The 15,909-nt window shown below is 39.2% G+C and overlaps 2 protein-coding genes across 3 annotated transcripts; both read right to left on the minus strand.

Moving 5' to 3' along the window:
* Positions 1-71: 71 nt before the first annotated feature.
* On the minus strand, positions 72-6,124 carry LOC103853975 (DNA topoisomerase 2). Its single transcript, XM_009130872.3, has 18 exons — positions 5,358-6,124; positions 4,996-5,288; positions 4,839-4,905; positions 4,479-4,749; positions 4,191-4,387; positions 3,905-4,114; positions 3,706-3,819; positions 3,516-3,623; positions 3,265-3,429; positions 2,840-3,181; positions 2,642-2,775; positions 2,198-2,546; positions 1,938-2,124; positions 1,812-1,861; positions 1,284-1,721; positions 1,032-1,194; positions 781-945; positions 72-692 (listed from the first exon to the last, which is right to left on the minus strand). Exons 1-18 carry the CDS (start codon positions 5,925-5,927, stop codon positions 277-279), a joined length of 4,239 nt encoding a protein of 1,412 aa, XP_009129120.1. The 5' UTR covers positions 5,928-6,124; the 3' UTR covers positions 72-276.
* Positions 6,125-7,060: 936 nt separating this feature from the next.
* LOC103853983 (bark storage protein A) lies at positions 7,061-10,438 on the minus strand. 2 transcript variants are annotated; one of them, XM_033285526.1, is made up of 5 exons: positions 9,498-10,438; positions 9,156-9,228; positions 8,893-9,048; positions 8,196-8,429; positions 7,061-7,734 (listed from the first exon to the last, which is right to left on the minus strand). In XM_033285526.1, exons 1-5 carry the CDS (start codon positions 9,716-9,718, stop codon positions 7,375-7,377), a joined length of 1,044 nt encoding a protein of 347 aa, XP_033141417.1. In that variant the 5' UTR covers positions 9,719-10,438; the 3' UTR covers positions 7,061-7,374. The 2 variants fall into 2 exon arrangements, with proteins under 2 accessions (XP_033141417.1, XP_009129133.1); XM_009130885.3 differs by having other exon boundaries at positions 9,156-9,223; positions 9,493-10,438.
* Between the last annotated feature and the right edge of the window lie 5,471 nt (positions 10,439-15,909).

Genomic DNA, 15,909 nt, shown 5'->3' on the forward strand with positions numbered 1-15,909 from the left:
GATTTGATGCATAGCGGTGGTTAACACATAACCGATTTGTTTTTCAATTAGTTGTGGACAAGCAACTCTAATTTCTGAATATAGATTTTATTTAGTCATATGATTAGCGCCAAAGATTAACACAAAAGTTATTGACCATAGTCTACCGAAATCACAACCAAACACGAGATACGGCATTGTCAAACACAAAGTCTAAAAGAGAATATAAAGTTTGAGACAGCATTTGCAAACAAGTTTTGGAAATAGCAAAAGAACCGAGTTGGTTTCCTCTTCACTCTACTCATCATACTCGTCGTCTTCAATATCATCAAACTCAGAATCATTCTCACTCTCTGAATCACTCAGCACATACTTCATCTGCTTCCTATTTGCTCTTTTTGGCCTCGATGAGGTTTCAACCGCCACAGTCTCAGTACTCTCCTCCTCTCCTTCCTTGTTAGCCAACCTCCCCAACACCGAACTACTCTTCTTGTTGAACGGGGAAGATCTCATCTTCCTCACTTTCTTCTCCGGTGACACAGTAACAACTTCCGCAGCTGGCTGCTTCTTGCTCGCCGCTGGTCCACGCTTCCTCGGAGCTGCCGGTGGTTTCACGGTTTTGCTCGCCGCCGCTGGTTTCCTTCCTCCTTTTGCTGGTGCAGCAACCTCAACCACCACGTCGTCATCATCGTCATTCAAAGAGATTGCCGCTTCTGTTGATAAACCAGCATAAAAGAAGTATAAGATTTAAACTTCATGATCATTCAATTCTGTTTCTCAAAAATGTTATTATGAACTTACTGCTTGGATTCTCAGAGGTGGAGCCGAAATTGTATTGAGCAAGCCTTTGTGCTAGATCCATCATCTCATCATCATCAGCCTTTACATCAGCTGGAGCAGCAGCAGGCGCCTTCTTTTTGGCTCCTTGTCTACCTTTCGGCTTAGCCACTTCCACTACGTTGTCACCTTCACAAAATCATTTAAAAGGTTTCCAAAATATATGTCAATCAGATCCATACAAGAAAAAAGCTTCCAAATAGCACATGACATACCTATCTCCATTGCAGAACTTGAAGCCGCCTTTGTTGTTTTCTTTGGTGCCTGTTTCCTTGGCGCTGCTGCTTTACCACCCTTTGGTGCTCCCGCCTTGGCCCTGAGCTTCTTTTGTGCTTTCTCTATCTCTTTTTCGGCTTCAGCATCTTCCTGATCAAGTTTCTGGAAAAAAAGGAATAAAACATTGCATAAACGACTAAGTGGCGATTTTGTTAAAGCATTATAGAGGGTTTAGGGTTGTGAATGCTTACATCAAGCTCTGCATCAAGAGACTCTAAGTCTCTGAACCAGAGAGATCTTGGTGTGGCTTTCTTCATGTCTTCGACTGCTTTCTCCATTTTATCTCTCTCCCCACATAACTCCTGCACTTTCTCTAGAGTCAACGTAGCTATAGCTAGTGACAACAGGTAGTCATACTCTGAACCAGATATAAACGTTGAGCGTGAACCAGGAACGCCCGAAGTTTCTTCAGATTCTTCTTCAGCTGAATCCGTTGCTCCAGCAACCGCGGCTTCAACAGGCTTGCCCTTCTTGGGGAATGGTGTGAACCCTTTCTGTCCCAACTCCTGGACAAGTTCAGACTTCTTCCTGTTGTTCACTATGATTTCTCCACTGACAACTCCAAGAATAAACTTCACTTTGTTCTCTAGTTTCAAGAGCTCAAGTTCCAGATTCTCCAGGATAACTCTCTGCATACATAACAGACAGTTAACATGTTAAGCCATTACCTCAATAGCTGAAAACCTTTAAAGACTGATCGAATTATAAGATGTACAAACCTTTCTCTTCTCATAATATTGGAGCCTGAGTTGGAAGAACTCTTCAACGACTGCAAGGTTGTATTAAACGTTAGTGCCTCTTATGAAGACGAAAAACAGACTGAACAATTTGGATCTGATTCTTACTTTGTTCTGGAGATGCGTATTTCTTAATCAAATTGTTTTCATCAAATAGATGCATATTTGTTGTAGCGATTGTCGTGGTGAGTTTGAGCATCTTCAAAATGCCCTCTTGCCGAGCCATCATCATGTTCTCCTCGCTAAGATGAAGCTCAAAATCCACAGACCTATCATCATTGTACGCCTTAACGCTCTGCAGAAATAAGAAGAATGAGTAAATAAGAAGCATCTACGAATATGATCATTTTCTGATTTTAGGCGTTTACCTGAAAATAGGGGGTGTTATTATTTGTCTTCAAAGCCTCCAGGAACTGCTTATAATCTTCGCTCCACCTTCTGATTGGTAGCTCCGTAACACGGATAATTGTTTCGTCAATCTCCTCATATACACCAGTGATAGTGTAGGTAGACCCGCCTTCCTTGGACGCAGTTTTCTCAATTGTTCCTTTAAAATTCCTATACCAAGGATCCATAGCCACCATACTTTCACCATTAAGTAGACGCCTTATGTTGGCAACAATATCTCTTGGGTTGTAGTTAGGTATGAATGTACTCCACCCGGTTCCAATTCCTTCAGAACCATTGACAAGCACAGTTGGAATGATGGGCATGTACCTAACAAGGAATAACATATCAAGTTAGTCTCTGCAAAAAAAAAATGTGTGTACTGAAGAGATATTAAGGAGGACTTTGTCATCCCAACGAATTACCAAGTAGGCTCTATCTTCTGCCCATCTTCATTCAAGTAATTAAGGAGGACATCATCATCCTTGGGGAACAACACCCTTGTTGCTGAAGAGAGCTTAGTGAAAATGTATCTTGGGCTTGCTGCATCTTTTCCACCCTACCACAATCAATGTACAAGATGAGTATGAGATAAACAGAACAGTTTCAATGTCTATACTTACCATGTTCCGTGTGCCAAATTGACCATTTGGTTGAAGCAGGTTTATGTTGTTGCTGCCAACATAATCCTGCGCCATGCCAATGATCGTACCGGCAAGACTCTGCTCGCCGTGATGATATGCCGAGTGCTCAGATACATAACCAGAGAATTGGGCAACCTTGGCCTCCTTTGTGAAATTCCTTTTAAACGAACAAAAAAGTATCTTTCTCTGGCCTGGTTTGAGCCCATCCACCATGGAAGGAATTGATCTTTGAAGATCCGCCATGGAGAATAAGATAAGTTCCTTGTTTACGAAATCACTGAAGGAAATTTTCTGTTGCTTCTGATCAAGATGAGTGCCAGGCTGAAAAAAATAAACTGACATCAGAACATACAGAAATAATGAGCAAAGAACAAATATTTAAGGTACTTAATTGTCCTGCATACCTCGAAATGTGAAAGCCAGTTCTTTCGAGCTTCAATTTTCTTTTTACTAAATGCAAGTTCAATCGCTTCTCCATCTTGTTCATCCTCCCAAACAAAATCCTTTTTGTGAATATCAAGGTTTCCAAAGTACTCTTTGCCCTCCTTAGACGTACTTGTTCCCAACCCCTAGAAAAACACAGTGACAGTTAATAAACAAAGAACATGAGACGTTTACAAGAGTACAAACTTAAAAGTTATAACAGAACGCAAACCTTGTAGTATTTAATAGTCCAACCGGTTGCATTACCACTCAGACTTTCTTTCCAGCTTTCATACTCAGGCATGGAGTAAAATGACAGAACTTCATTCTTGCGCGTAGCCTGAGTACAACGTATTTATTTGCAGTTGTTAACATTCATTCGCAAGCACTAAGATATTATACAAGGAAGAATTTATATTTACCTTCACAATGGGGGTGATAAACTCAACGAGGAACGATGGAACCTTCAGTAATGTTGGCCAAAAAGAGTGGATGAAGTTGATTAAGAGACCCTTTATATGGGAACCATCGTGATCCTGAACAAGGTGGACAGAGAAAATTTCGTTAAATGAGCATATAAAGAGACGCACACATATAATGCAGAGACAGATAGTAGAATACCTGATCTGTCATGATCATCATATGCCCATATCTCAGTGAGTTAACGTTTTCATACACCATATTTTGCTTCAGTCCAAGGATCTTCTTAATATTCTCAATTTCCTTGTTGTTTGTGATCTGAGTGGTGGTGGCTTCCCTGACATTCAACAACTTTCCTCGGAGAGGGAACACTCCGTAATAGTCACGACCCACAACAGCCATCCCCGCCATCTAAACATAATGAGTGTTAGGTGTCTGTTGGGGTAAAACAATATAAGTAGCTGACAAGAGATCACAAACCCCTTACCGCTAAAGCCTTAGCTGAGTCTCCTTCGGTCAGAATCAACGTACAGCGTTGGGATTCCTTTCCCCCAGCTTTGTTAGCGTCCTCCAACTTCTCAACCTGAACCCTGTCAGTCTTAGTTCCATCGCTCTTCTTAAGATCTTTACTCTGCTTAAAAGTTGCCCATGAAAGCAGATTTTCCACTACTCCAGATTTAGCCACTGGACAAAATGAAACAGAAGCAAATTTTAAGCACTCTTCAAGAAACCGAATACACTAGTGATCCAACAAGAAAAAAGAAGCACAACATACCTTTCTTCAAAATATCTTCTGAAAGCTCGCATTTAGACCCGAAACTGCTCTGACGAAGGGTCAATGTTTCTTTGGTTTGAGAATCAAAAGCAGGATTGTCAATCAAAGAGTTGACAAACACCCACAGATGGTTCTTAACATTGTGAGCCTTAACGTTAGCGGTTTTGTTCTTCTTGTTCACAATACCAACAATGTAGTTCGTGATCTGACTGGTCACATAGTCAACATGCGTCCCACCCTTGATCGTAGCAATAGAGTTCACAAAGCTGACCTGAAAGAACACAAGAAAACATTGTTAAAACTTCAACTCAGTCTTCACGAGATGAGAGTGAGGGTGGTAGTATCCAGCCAAATCCATACCTGTTGAAACTGTCCTTCGCTAATGCTCACACAAACCTCCCATCTGTCATTAACTTTCTCGACCATCCTAATCACAACACAAAACCAAAATAACAAAATTAAATTCCGAAACACAAATCTCCCAATCACTTTCATAGTACAAAGAAAAAACACAAACCTTGGGAGAGGCTCAGTCCTTGACTTGTTAGCTGCAGTCAGGTAAAGATCAACATAATCAGTGAAGGACTTGATTGGAATCCGTTTACCATTCAGCTCCACCTTCACAGTCTTTCCCAAACACCCAGCAATATCAAAGACCCTTTTACTCATCAAAGCAACCACATCGTCTTCTAAATGAGTCATCCCGAACTTCCCCAAGTCGGGTTTGAACGAGACTTTGGTCCAGTTATCGCTCTTGCTGCACTTGGTTATAACCGGTTCAGACTTCTTCCCCATGTTGTTCTCAAACACCTACACAATCACCACAAAATGTAAATCAATCGATCACAGAATCATAAACCTAAATCAAGCAATGTCTACCTGCTTGTACTGCTTCTGCCTCTTGCCATCGGCAGTTTCGATCGTGAACTCCGTGGAGAAGATGTTGGTAAGCTTCGCCCCGTAACCGTTTCTCCCACCAGTAGTCTTCTTCTCGTTATCATTGTAGTTACTGCTCGTCAACAGATGACCAAAGATCATCTCGGGAACATACACGCCTTCCTCCTGATGGATCTCGACGGGGACTCCATCGCCACTGTTACAGACGCTGATCAGATTCTGCGCCACGTCGATCACAACTTTGACGGAATCCATCTTCGGATCCCGCTGCTTGTTGTCAGCCGCGTTCACCAGAATCTCGTCGAAGATCTTGTAAAGGCCCGGGACGTAGGTGACGGGGCGATTGACCATCTCCTCGTTCTCGTACACCCAGAGAGTCTGCGTGTGCTTCTCGATGGAGCCGATGTAGGTATCGGGACGGAGCAAGATGTGCTCCAGCTGAGATTTCTTCTGGTACATCTCCTCGATCGTCTTCCCGCCGCGAGAAGCCGCCGCCGCCGCCTTCGCGACATTGACGTTGTTGCTGGTTTGCAGAGGGAGTTTGGTAGCCATCCTGAGGGGGGATCGCGAGTTTCTGAGAGGGAAACTGTGTAGATCTGAAGGAATGGAGTGAGGATTGAATCAGTCTACGAAATTAAGGAATGAAGTGAGAAGACGATGGATGGAAATAGAGAGGAGAGTGAGATGATAAATAAATATTAGATGAGAGAGAGAGAGACAACGGTTGGGCAAGTCGTCGGATCAGAATTCGAAATTTGAATTTTGCGATAGGAGCGGGATAATTATTAGGGTTTTTCAAAAAGGATTCAACATCGTACGATGAAATCTGACGGCTGCAGAAGATCAGATTTCGAGATGAAAGAACTAAAGTAAAGGTAAAAAGATATTTTATGATAATTATTATTAGGGCCCAATCAAAGCCCATTTATTTCAGAATACAGCCATGACTCAGTTAAGCCCGTGTTGTGAAACAAAGCTAATATGTGTATGTCATACGTGGGCTTATTATGAGTCATATATTAGCTTAATATGTGTTATATTAACTTATATTTATACGTTGTTCAAAAAAAAAACTTATATTTATACTACTTATTGAGATTTGAGAAATTTCATAGGATAGACTTTTTTTAGTTTTTGTAACAAAAATAGCACTCAATGAAAAAAATGACCAAAATAAATTTTATTAAAAGGTAAAAATGTGTTTTTATCCTAGGATTAATTAACATAGACTTAGGGTTTAGAGATAAAGGGTAAGGTTTTGAGGATATGATTTAGGGTTTAAAATAAAAATGGTTATTTTGGTCATTTTCATTTTTTTAGGCATTTTTGTGACAAAAACTTTAAAAAATCTATTTGAGAAAATTGCCCTATTGATTTTAGACTTTAAAAAGCTAAATTTTAAAATAAAATAAGAGAAATTTCCTAGGATATTATTTTTAGTTTATTTTCACAAAAATAACGTTCAAAAAAGAAAATGACTAAAATATGTTTTATTAAAGTTAATGGATTGAGTTTTGGGGATAGAGTTTCAAAATTTTAAAAATAAAAAATAAATGTCAAAAATTTTAAAATAAAAAAGGGGCTATTTTAGTCATTTTTAAGATTATTTTTGTGACAAAAACTTAAAAATGACTATTTAAAAATATTTACTACGATAGCCGTCTTTAATTCATATAGTTTCTATATTTTGTTATAATATTACATTTTATTTTATTTTATAGACTTCTCGATAAAACTTACTTATTTCAGTATGGCCAATGCATACTCTGCCATGCAGTATTCAGTTTTGTTTTTGATTTTTTTTAACGCCTTGTAAATATACGAAACAATCTTATTATGCAATCAAAACTCATTCTACACAACTCAAAATAAATAAAATAAAAGTGTATGAATGTGTTTGAGGAAATGAGCAAACACACAGTTTTATTTTGGAATACAAACATAGCTCTTATTATTGAAAAAGACAGATACATCATACATCTTGTTTTTACACTTATTATTATGAATGAGTCTTGCTTTTGTGTCTAGGTAACAAACCAACGAATTTCACAAGCACATCGACGGAGTTTTGCGCGGCTAAGCTGCCAAATAAGTCAGCCTCGTTGGAAACGTCGGAGCCGCCTCCGGCGAGATCGGATAGGCTCCGGATAACGACGAAAGGGAGGGCTTGCTGGTGGCAGATTAGAGCAACGGCGGCGCTTTCCATGTCGATCGCGGTGGCGTTGAATTTGGAGCGTAGGAAAGTCCGGTAAGCGGCGTTGTCGACGAAGACACTTGCACTCACCCCACGGTCAACGATGGTTACCTTCGGTGGTCGAGGGAGACACGTGGTATTCACGCATTGTGGTAGTCTCATGTCCTGTTGTTTGTTTGAATATATTATTTCAGTTCACGTAACGTAGACAAAATAATTTCATACAATGAATTATATAATTGTCGAGCTTACGTCATTTTTATATTGATGTAAATTTGACAAATCTTTGACCAAGAGAAAAAGAACATATGTACATTTAATGACTAATATGTACATTTTCAAATTCACTAATTTATGCTCATATGACTAATATGTACATTTTCAAATTTATTAATTTATGCTCGTGTAGTACTACTACTAACGTTCAATGGACGACATTGATATGTTTATTTTCCGAATTATATAGTTGGACAGTGAATGGTTTTATAGGGCGTCCATAAAATGTTGAAATTTAATTTGTAGTCAATGATATCTAATCCAGGTAACGTGTGGTACATATTTGCCGAGAATGCAACTTGAATATAAAATCAGTTAATGAGTATTAACGAAACGAATGTTAGTCAAACCTGGAGTTGGCGTGCAAGATCCAAGTAGGACTTGTCAACGGGAACCCAGAAGACGTGTTCCCGGAGTTCCGGAGTTCCGGTGACCGGAAAGATTTCTTCTGGTTGGTACCAAACTCGATTGAGCAAATTGTCGCTTTGGTTATTGTACTTAGAAAACTGGAGATAACCAATGTCCCGAGTATAGTCTCCACCAGCTTCCAAAGCTAGCTCGTCGTCAATCCCATCTCCATACCTCTGTATATTTAGATACCACGTAAAATATATACGTAATATATTCTCAACATTGCATCATCAATATGAGATCGTTATTGACAGTTGCAAAGTAGAATATTGTTATTGATATATGATATCAGATTCTGAACATGTGCAAATGATACTAATTAATGCGTACAGAGAATCCAACCCATGATAAACTATAGTAAAAACTTTTCATATACGTCTCTTAGCATCGACGACCACAAGTTTCAATATTTAATATTGATGTAACCATATAAACTAAAGGCCACGGCAATATATATTGAGACCTGGTCCAATAGATTTTCTAGTCTTTCCAACGAAATAGCTAGATATAGTGATTAGCATGTAGATGTGAATATATGATATATGAGATCCAACATGTCAAAATAACTATATGAGCTATCCTTCTTAACATTTTATCCCAAAAAAACTATGAACTATCTTTTTGATACAACTCTACCTGCCAATTCCAAAGACCAGAGTGTGCCCAAAACTTAGGAATAGTAACGTCACCAATATCAAGGTTAACATCTGCGTTTCCAGCGATTCCATAATGCAACACTCCTTTCAGCCTAAACAGGCTCACTAGTAATTGTGTTACTACTCCTGTATTTACCTGTTCATAAATGTATATTATTTAAAGAATATTACATTCAAAAATGATAATATTATTTTATATATGTATAGATGGGCGAAAGAGTTGTATTTGATAAATGAGCGAACCATTCCTAATCCCGTCATTACGATCACCACCCGTTGGTTTGATATATTTCCAAATCGAAATCTTCTACCTGCGTAATTTATAAAAAACAGATCAATATCGACATATATATATATAGACATTCACACGAAAAGCTCTCTTAATTAATAGTAAAAAATCATAATGACACCCTATTTAAAATTTTTGACGAACGGTAATAAAAACAACTTAAGCTATACGTACGCATGCTAATAAACAGTTCAAAAACATACTGTATTAATCGATGACATATACAAGAAGGAGATTGACTTTATGAATTGATTCAATGAACCTAAAGTTAGATTATAGAAACATTGTTACCCGCAAAATCGATGAAGGGTAAAGAGGGATAAGGAACATAGGCTTGAGAAGCGAGAAGAGGATTAAGCTCAAAGTTGTTTGGAGCTACAATCCCCAAATAAGGACCTCTCTTATTCATCATCTTTATGTTGCTCAAAACTTTTGGAGATATTTCACCATTTGCTTCTTCAATAATATTTCCAATCGACAAAATAACCATAAGAAGACCAATAAAAAAGCATCCCATAATTTCTTCTCTCTCTCACCCTTTCTTGTATGCTTATCGATCGTGAGTCTCATATCTGCCCTTAGGTTCCTTTTATACATACACGCAAATGTACTAGACGAATAGTCTAATACACAAGAAAGTGGACATTATATATGCTCAACTATTATGTGTGCCCCTAAAGTATCAAGGTTTAATCTTTGCTACTTTGATTTCATCTTTAAATTATTAACTTTATTTTACAACAAATTAAATATAATGGCATGAGTTGTAACTATAAGTATCAGCAATGCTTAGATACCATATAAGCCTATTAAAAAGAATTAATACATTAATATTAATTATACATAAATCTGTGAATGACACATGCACAATGGATTTCTCAATACCCTTTTTTTTTCAAACAATAGTCTCCTACACTTTTTTCTTCATTTTCAATTGTTTTATATATTTTTATGGTGAGAGACTATTATTGAAAATGCCCTTTAAAAGTATAAGATGATTTGTGGAAAAGTTCCCCTAATATTATTTTCCATATGGTGGAAAAGTTCCCCTAATATTGAAAGACAAGTAAAGTAATGATTATCCATATGACATCGGTTTCTTTGGTAGGTAACTGAGGCTTCACTGTTACTCTCAGGACTTTAGCTTTCTATATTATTGACATGGATGACGAACTTGTTACTTGGTTGCTTCCTTTTACGTTCCACTCACTTGGCTCTTTGAATTTTCTATAAACAAACACAACGATATGAGCTGAGGTTTACTAGGTGTCTCTATCATCCCTATTACGTTGGAGCCAATGACACATCCAGCAACTCCCTTTGCAATCGTCAGACGTGTGTTTTCAAAGATTTATTTCTAAAAGAGAGACATCCTTGCGCAGACCAAAATTTCCAGACTAAAAGGTAAATTTTGTAGCAAAATACTCAAAGATCCTTCTCTTGTCTAATACAATTTGTCTTCAATGCTTATAAGATTGGATGTGTTTGTTATCTTTTAATTTTATCAAGTGGCAATATATTGTGGTGGACATATTGCCTTAATGATGCGTATGTTATCTTATCTACAAATTGAAGCTTTCCCATGATGTATCATATGTCAACTAAATGCTTGCGAACTGAAACATTATGATCATAATCACATAAATCTGATAGGTTAATGAACAAAAAGAAACTCTTGAAAAATTAGCAAATACTATGTTTTGTCTCAACAATAGAGGGATGTTTGTGTTTTTGATATGATTATGATTGCTCTGGTGATCATATGGATGTAATATATATTGAAACTTAGTATCCGATTGTTCTCTGTGTATGCGAATGAAGATTAAGAATAACTCTCTTATATTAAGCTCTTAAGGCAAAACTCACTCAAAACCTTTTGTTCCTCAAACTCATACAATCACATCATAACTCGATGGATGTATATATATATAGCTAAACACAAATCCTAATCCTACTAGTAAAGATATGATTATAGATAACTCCTAAAACATCTTTATCTTAATCCCCAACATTATCGGATTAGAACTTTGCTTAGCTTGGCCGGCAAGTCTTCACGCTTGATCCAATAACTTCATGCTTACTCCAACATTGTCCCCCTTAAGCTTGAAGTTATCTTGTGCTGTATCTAGAACGCCAATAAACTCTCTCATCTCCTTGAACTTAGTCCTCCCAAGTCCTTTTGTCAGAATATCTGCCTTCTGTCTGTTTCCAGACACATGATCAACCTCTACCTGTCCATTTTCGACACACTCCCTTATGAAATGGTATCTTCTATGTATGTGTTTAGAACGTCCATGAAAAACAGGGTTTTTGGTGAGTGATATTGCAGACTTGTTATCCACTCGTATGGTCACTTTCTCGCACTCATTGCCAGTGATCTCACTTAGAAGTTCTTGCAGCCAGATTGCCTGTTTAGCAGCTTCAGTGGCTGCCATGAACTCAGCTTCGCAGGAAGATAAGGCTACAGTTTCCTGTTTCTGAGAGCACCATGTAATGGGACTATCCTCCAAGTAGAATATGTGTCCTGTTATGCTCTTTCCATCGTCAACATCAACATTGAGAGAGCTGTCACTATACCCCAATAGCCTAACTTGATTCGCCCGTTTGTAAGTAAGACCAAAAGAAAGAGTACCTCGCAAGTATCTAAGAACTTGCTTCAGGGCCGCATCGTGTGACTCCTTAGGTTCGAGCATGTATCTACTCAAGACTCCAATGCTGTATGAAAGATCAGGTCGGGTATGAATGAGGTACCTCAGACATCCAATGGCTCTTCTATATTTCTTCTCGTCCACGCCCCTTTCTTCAACTGCTTTTGATATCTTTGTGTTCATGTCCATTGGAATATGAGTGGGGTTGCAGCTGTCCATCCCTGTCTCAACAAGAATCCTTGAGGCGTATCTCTCCTGTCTCAATGTGATGCCATAGTCGTGTTGTACAACCTCGATGCCCAAGTAGTATGTAAGCCTCCCTAAGTCGCTCATCTCAAACCTAGCAGCCATCTCATCCTTGAACTCGTTTATCATGGTTATGTCCGAGCCTGTGACAAGCAAGTCATCGACATAAACAGCCACAATAAGAGTATCTTCATTCCTCTTTCTTTGGTACAGCGAGGGCTCTTTGGAACAGCGGCCAAACTTTAACTCCTTTAGTATCTTGTTTAACTTGTAGTTCCAAGCCCTAGGAGCTTGTTTCAATCCATAGAGAGCTTTAGAGAGCTTGTATACCTTTTCTTCACTTCCCTGGACTTTAAAACCTTCTGGCTGTTTCACATAAACTTCTTCTTTAAGGTCTCGGTGAAGGAATGATGTTTTAACATCAAGATGATGTATTTCCCAACCATGAGAAGCAGCTAAAGCAATGATAAGACGGATTGTTTCTATCCTTGCAACGGGAGCAAAGACTTCATCGTAATCTATCCCATGCCTTTGTACATAGCCCTTTGCCACTAACCTCGCTTTGTACTTGTTCACACTTCCATCAGGGTTGCGTTTCACTTTGAACACCCACTTTAGCCCAATGGCTTTAACTCCTGCAGGTAGATCAACTAGGTGCCAAGTGTGATTCTTCTCGATGGAAGCTATCTCGTCTTCACAGGCCTTTACCCACACAGTCATAGTCTTAGCTTCCTCAAAATCCCATGGCTCCTCGTTGATTGCCATTAGGAGCCACTCGCATTCCGTTTCAGCCATTAGAACGTAGTCAGATAGATATTCAGTTGTTGTTTTTACCCTCGTTGATCGCCTCAATTGTGGCTGCTCCTCTGTTTCATCATCATCAGAGATGTCTACAACACTCTTATCATCACCTTCAGATTCATTCTTGACAATTTCTTCTGTCTCGTCTTTATTATCTTCTTCCTTGTTATTCACGTCATCCTCGACTTCTCTAAGTCCTCTGTTTCCAAACTGGCCAAGGCCGATACTCAGAGAGCCTGCGTCGCTCTCCTTGTTCCAGTTCCAACTCTCTTCTTCCATAAATACCACATCTCGACTTACAATGATTTTCTTGCTCGAGGGGTCGAGTAACCTATAAGCTTTAGTTCCTGGCTCCGTTCCAAGATGTACCAAAGCCTTTGATCTGTCATCTAACTTCTTCTTGTGAGGCGTTGAGATTCTTGCGTACCCGACACATCCAAAAACTTTCAGGTGAGCTATGTTTGGTTTGCTTCCTTTGAACATCTCGTACGGTGTCTTTGAGGCTAGTGTTCTTGTTGCAGAGCGGTTGACAAGATAGGTAACATGCCTTACGGCTTCGCCCCACATATAGTTTGGAACACTCATGTGTTTCAAGATGCTCCTAGTCATCTCTAGTATTGTCCTGTTGCGCCTCTCGACTACACCGTTTTGTTGGGGAGAATACGGCGCGGTTAAGTGTCTCTGAATCCCGTTCTCTTCACAGAAACTGTTGAACTCTAGAGATGTAAATTCTCCTCCCCGGTCTGTTCGAAAAGTCTTGATGGTGGTGCAGGTTTCTTGCTCTATATATCGTTTGAAACCTTTGAACCTCATGAAGGCCTCACTCTTCTCCTTCAACAACAACGTCCACATATAACGAGAATGATCGTCGATTATCACAAATACATACCTGTTTCGACCGATCGTTGGAGGGTTGATTGGACCGCAGAGATCTCCGTGCAGCAGCTCAAGTCTCCGTGATGCTCTGAATGTTGTTGCTTTTGGGAACGGTCGTCTTGTCTGTTTACCAAGTAGGCAAGAAACACACGTATTCCTTGTAACTAAGATCTTTGGCACTCCTGTGACAAGCTCCTTCTCAATCATTAGCTTCATGTTGTCAAAGTTGATGTGACCAAGCCGTGCATGCCACTTGCTTGACTCATTCGATGTTATCACTTGTAAGCAAGAAGTACCCTCGGCTTCCATTACTACTTTGTATAGACGATTCCTTCCCCTGTTAGCCTTGAGAAGTAACCTTCCATCACGGTCATATATGTGTAGCAAGTCCTCTTTTAACCTAACTTCACACCCTGTCTCCGTAGCTTGACCCAAGCTTATGATGTTGCTTCTAAGAGCCGGTATATAGTAGACGTTGGACATAACTTTCTTCACACCGTTTTTAAAGATGAAGCTGATGGAGCCCTTTCCTTTTATATCCACTCGAGAGTCATCACCAAACTTGACCTTTCCCGTTATTGTCTCGTCAAGAATAGTGAAATAGGAGCGATCACCCGTCATGTGATTGCTAGCACCGTTATCAAGATACCAGAGGTTGTTTCTTTCAAGACTTGAATCAAAGATGCTGGGTTGTACCTTTTCTTCGTTAAGGAACACCACCTCATGTATCATTAATTCGTCAGCTTCATGTGTTTCTTCTTCTTTAGTCTCCTGAGCCTCTTGAAGCTTTAGCAAACGATCCGGACAATCTGTAGCGGAATGTCCTAGCTTGTCGCATCGGTAGCATGTGATCTTTGTTGCATCTCTTGTCTCTCTTACGTAGTTGTAGCGACCTCGACCTCTACCTCTACCGTAAAACCTTCCTCCACGTCCACGTCCTCTGGCTTCACTATTGACGCCTCGGTTGTATTGTGATTCAGAGTTAGCGTACATGAGGTTGTTGTGCTCTTCAGACGTCTCTTCATCCTCGCTAATACGTTCTTCATAAGCTTTTAGACGTCCGATAATGTCCTCAAAACTAGTAGTCTTAAGGTCCAATACTTGTTCCAGCGCAGCTACAATATGTATGTATTTTCTCCGAGGAAGGCTCTTTAGAAACTTCTTGACTAACTTTGATTCCTCTATCTCTTCTCCAAGTGCAGAAGACTTTGAAGAGATTTCGGATATTCTGCCCGTGAAGTCGTCAATAGTTTCGTTGTCTTTCATCCTAAGTCGGTCGAACTCAGCCATAAGCGTTTGTAAACGAGCTTCCTTGACTCTGTCAGCTCCCATATGTCTTGTCTTAATTGCTTCCCAAACTTTCTTTGCTGTGTCTAATTCACCTACTTGTAAGACAAGAGTTTCAGGAATCGATTGAACCAGCAACGCCATGGCCATGTTGTTTTTCTCATCGTCTCCTCCTTCAGCTTCAACAGTATCCCAAACCTTGTGTACTTTCATCAGAATCTTCATCTTGATCGCCCAAACTGTATAATTCGTGGCGTTCAGAATTGGACACTTGATTGACGACGACCCTGGTTCCTTCTTCTTGTCCGTGGCGACAATAATATCTCCCATAGTTTCAATTTATCAGCTCTGATACCAAATATTGAAACTTAGTATCCGATTGTTCTCTGTGTATGCGAATGAAGATTAAGAATAACTCTCTTATATTAAGCTCTTAAGGCAAAACTCACTCAAAACCTTTTGTTCCTCAAACTCATACAATCACATCATAACTCGATGGATGTATATATATATAGCTAAACACAAATCCTAATCCTACTAGTAAAGATATGCTTATAGATAACTCCTAAAACATCTTTATCTTAATCCCCAACATTATCGGATTAGAACTTTGCTTAGCTTGGCCGGCAAGTCTTCACGCTTGATCCAATAACTTCATGCTTACTCCAACAATATATAGTTGTTAGATCCTCTACTGAAAAGAAGAATCATCACGTGTCGACCGAAATAAGGCTAAAAACTATAGGGAGCTACGATACGATGTCTGAATTAAGGTAGGTTTTACAAATTCAAATAAATTCAGTTAGTTGTCGATTATTTTTTCTTTATATCTTTTACCCGTGTACAATTT

Source organism: Brassica rapa, chromosome A01 (assembly GCF_000309985.2).
Source record: "Brassica rapa cultivar Chiifu-401-42 chromosome A01, CAAS_Brap_v3.01, whole genome shotgun sequence".
In the NCBI taxonomy this organism is placed as follows: Eukaryota; Viridiplantae; Streptophyta; class Magnoliopsida; order Brassicales; family Brassicaceae; genus Brassica; species Brassica rapa.

Excerpts from the sequence above, each read along its gene's own strand:
- LOC103853975 (XM_009130872.3), bottom strand. The coding sequence starts at position 5,927 with ATGGCTACCAAACTCCCTCTGCAAACCAGCAACAACGTCAATGTCGCG. Across the intron at positions 5,289-5,357 it reads GGCAGAAGCAGTACAAGCAG|GTGTTTGAGAACAACATGGG; the intron begins GTAGACATTGCT and ends GTGATTGTGTAG. Across the intron at positions 4,115-4,190 it reads ACTCAGCTAAGGCTTTAGCG|ATGGCGGGGATGGCTGTTGT; the intron begins GTAAGGGGTTTG and ends CATTATGTTTAG.
- LOC103853983 (XM_033285526.1), bottom strand. The coding sequence starts at position 9,718 with ATGGGATGCTTTTTTATTGGTCTTCTTATGGTTATTTTGTCGATTGGA. Across the intron at positions 8,430-8,892 it reads CTGGTCTTTGGAATTGGCAG|AGGTATGGAGATGGGATTGA; the intron begins GTAGAGTTGTAT and ends CTAAATATACAG. Across the intron at positions 7,735-8,195 it reads ATCTTGCACGCCAACTCCAG|GACATGAGACTACCACAATG; the intron begins GTTTGACTAACA and ends AACAAACAACAG.